General features: G+C 36.3%; 1 protein-coding gene across 1 annotated transcript in view; it reads right to left on the bottom strand.

Annotated features, from left to right (window-relative positions):
* vwa7 (von Willebrand factor A domain containing 7) overlaps nucleotides 1-2,796 on the bottom strand; it is a gene marked incomplete at its 3' end in the record, with an annotated part of 6,519 nt that extends 3,723 nt beyond the window's left edge. The window contains 4 exon segments of the mRNA XM_014019922.1: nucleotides 1-104; nucleotides 323-451; nucleotides 1,083-1,172; nucleotides 1,700-2,796. Of these exon segments, the coding sequence (XP_013875376.1) occupies nucleotides 1-104; nucleotides 323-341 (123 nt within the window).

Below are 2,796 nucleotides of genomic sequence, written 5' to 3'. Positions count from 1 at the left end.
GAACAGGAGGCATACCAGAATGAGCCAGGACAAGCTCCTCTGACTTCCTTCACTGCTTTCTCTTGCTTGAGACATGATGCACCAGAGGGGACGTAGGTCACGTCCTAAAAGCACAAGATTAAAGATGGTCAAAGTTTGATATATGGTGGATTCCTAAACATATGCAAGTTCTGTTGATGAAATAAAACAAAGCCAGTGTTTTACTCATCGGTGCTTTAAATTTTAAAACTATTTCCTGTTCACTAAATGAGATCATTTCAACTAATCCAACCATTCAGACTAAAATGTGCCCAAAATGAGTCCTTGATCTGTCTTCACCCACTTTTTCTACCTCTGACCATGATTCCTCCTCCGCAGATTGTTCTCCGTCTTGTCTGTACAGTTTTTTGTCCTTTGTCATCTCTTATTAGGATCGGGTTAGTTCTCACAGTCTGCTTTAACGAGACAGGCCCTGAAACAAAGCATGGGGCCTACAGTATGAACACTGCATTCAACTATCGTTTTTAAAAAGATGACAAGTGCTGATAAAATCAGAGGATGATGTTGCTCTACTGTTTTTCCTCTTTTTCCATGTTCATGTACAGTTTTTCAATACCATTATCTATCTAATCAAGTCTTACAATATCATATCCAGCCAAAAAATATTTTTGATTTTGTTTTGAGACTGATGTACTGAGCAAGGGCAGAACATGTTAGATTATCTTGTTGGCCTTGAATTGTTTCTTCTTTCAAGAAGTCTTACAAAGTTCAATTATTTTATTCCACTGGTAGATTGTTTTACTTAAATTGAAACGGTTCAGACTATAATCAACTTATTTTTAAATGGCATTGTTGCAGTGTTTTTGTTCCTATTTCAACAAGCCTAACCTGTGAACAGATGAAAACTTTGCACAATTTCTCAGTTTGCTCTGATCTAAAACTGTTCCAATAGTGTCAGCTTGGGATGTGTTTTTGTTCCCACCAAAGTTTTATTCTGAAGTCATACAAACTACTTTACTTTCAGTATTCCAGTCTGTGTGGTTAAATACTAACATAATGAACTGAAACCACACACAGTTAAAGCACTTGTTAAACCTTCTTACCTTAATCCATGCTGGATGTTTCTTGATGTTTTAGGGGTTCTTCTTTCCTTTGGCTGTCCAGAGAAATAAAAGTTCGGCAGCACCACAAATCTAAATACAGAGGTTTAAATAAGTTTTCACCTCAACCTGTCAGCAGAGGATCCTTCTCTGAGGAGCCACAATGTTTCTGTTCCTTCAACAAAAAGACACAGAGTGAGGATAATAGGACAATAACAAAGATAGACACTTTGTTGCACTCCGATAAGACTCTGGTTGACGTAGCGCGCTCTTAAGTGTGGGTTTTTTTTTTTTACCATGAGGCAGTAGACCTCTGGTCAGAGCCCCCGCTACAACCCCCCTCCTATTAATTCATGGTGCATTGATTCACTACAATAGAGCCGCATATATTACCAGCCAGGGTGTTCAACTTCAGCCTACCCCAACCCCCCCATGCCCTCCATCCATCACTCCTAGTTTTCCTCACAAAACCAAAAAATAAAAAATAAAAAGAAATCGCTGTCAGACGTGCAAACATCATAATCTCTACTCCTCAGCCTGTTCACAGACTTTCTACAGCATTGCAAAACAGGTGCAATCATTAGATTAAAGAGGACAAAATACAAACAAAACAAGTGAACCTTTCTGTTGTAGATGAAGATGTTTCCCTTCCAGTTCAGAGCTAGTGGTGTCCAATACCATCGTTTTCCTTTCTGATACTGATACCAAATAAAACTCAGGCTGCCATCACATACTGATGCTTTGTGCAAATCCACCTGATGCGTCAGGTAAATCTAAAGGAAAGTAGTGAAAGTCAAATCACCACTTTGTAAAGAACACAAGGCGTGGTTTTTTATTCATTTGAAACTCTGAAGCCTATTGATGCAGCATCCTCATTTACAAGAACAAGTTTCAATGTAAGACAAAAAACAGAGGACCCAATCCTATAAAATATGCAAGAAATGTGTTTTAAACAAAAAATGAAGCAAAATAATAAAATCATTAAAATAAATTCTTATTTAAACATCAAGAACTAATACAAAAAATGAAAACTTGTGTCTTAATTTACATTAAATGAACATAACAGACTGATAGATTTGAATAGTTCAGTTACTTTCGACTGTGTTCCTGTTAATGATTTATTTCTTGAAAAGACTGAAGTATTTTTGATTTTAGAATAAATTCTAGATATATAAATATCTGGTATTGGTGGTATCAGTATTTTAGTATCAACCCATCACAGTTCTGAACTAGATAGTGTGGCGTTCGCTTCGAACTGCATGAGAGGCAGCAAAGTTCAGAGGCAGATTCATTTCGTTCTGCTTCTATTTAGTGTGGTTTTGTTTAAGTGTCTCACAAATAAAAGAGATGTTTTGGTCACATGCAAGAAGATGTGAATTAGAGATGAAATGACTGGAATCAGGTTTAATTATAAGCTTTAGGCCTTGTTTACATGTAAATGAAAACGTATGATAGATTTTCTGAGCCTGATAGTAAAAACTTGATGTGTCTGTGTGTAGTTTGTTTCTTTTTATTTCAGTACTTCTTTATTTATTTAGTTATTTTTGTGACTTTCAATTTTATAGAACCTTGTTCTCTTGTATCTATTTGATTATCCTTTATGCTTTAGTTTCTCTGCAACATCTCTCTTTTTAGCCTCAGTCAGCTTCTCAGTGTTTTTTTTTTTTTTCATTCAGTCAGTCGCACCTCCGTCAGTCCAGTTTGTATTTATCCAGTC

The sequence above is a fragment of the Austrofundulus limnaeus genome, unplaced genomic scaffold, assembly GCF_001266775.1.
Source record: "Austrofundulus limnaeus strain Quisiro unplaced genomic scaffold, Austrofundulus_limnaeus-1.0 Scaffold236, whole genome shotgun sequence".
NCBI lineage: Eukaryota > Metazoa > Chordata > Actinopteri > Cyprinodontiformes > Rivulidae > Austrofundulus > Austrofundulus limnaeus.
Note: the sequence above shows the minus strand (reverse complement) of the source record. Positions and strands in the feature narration are given on the sequence as shown.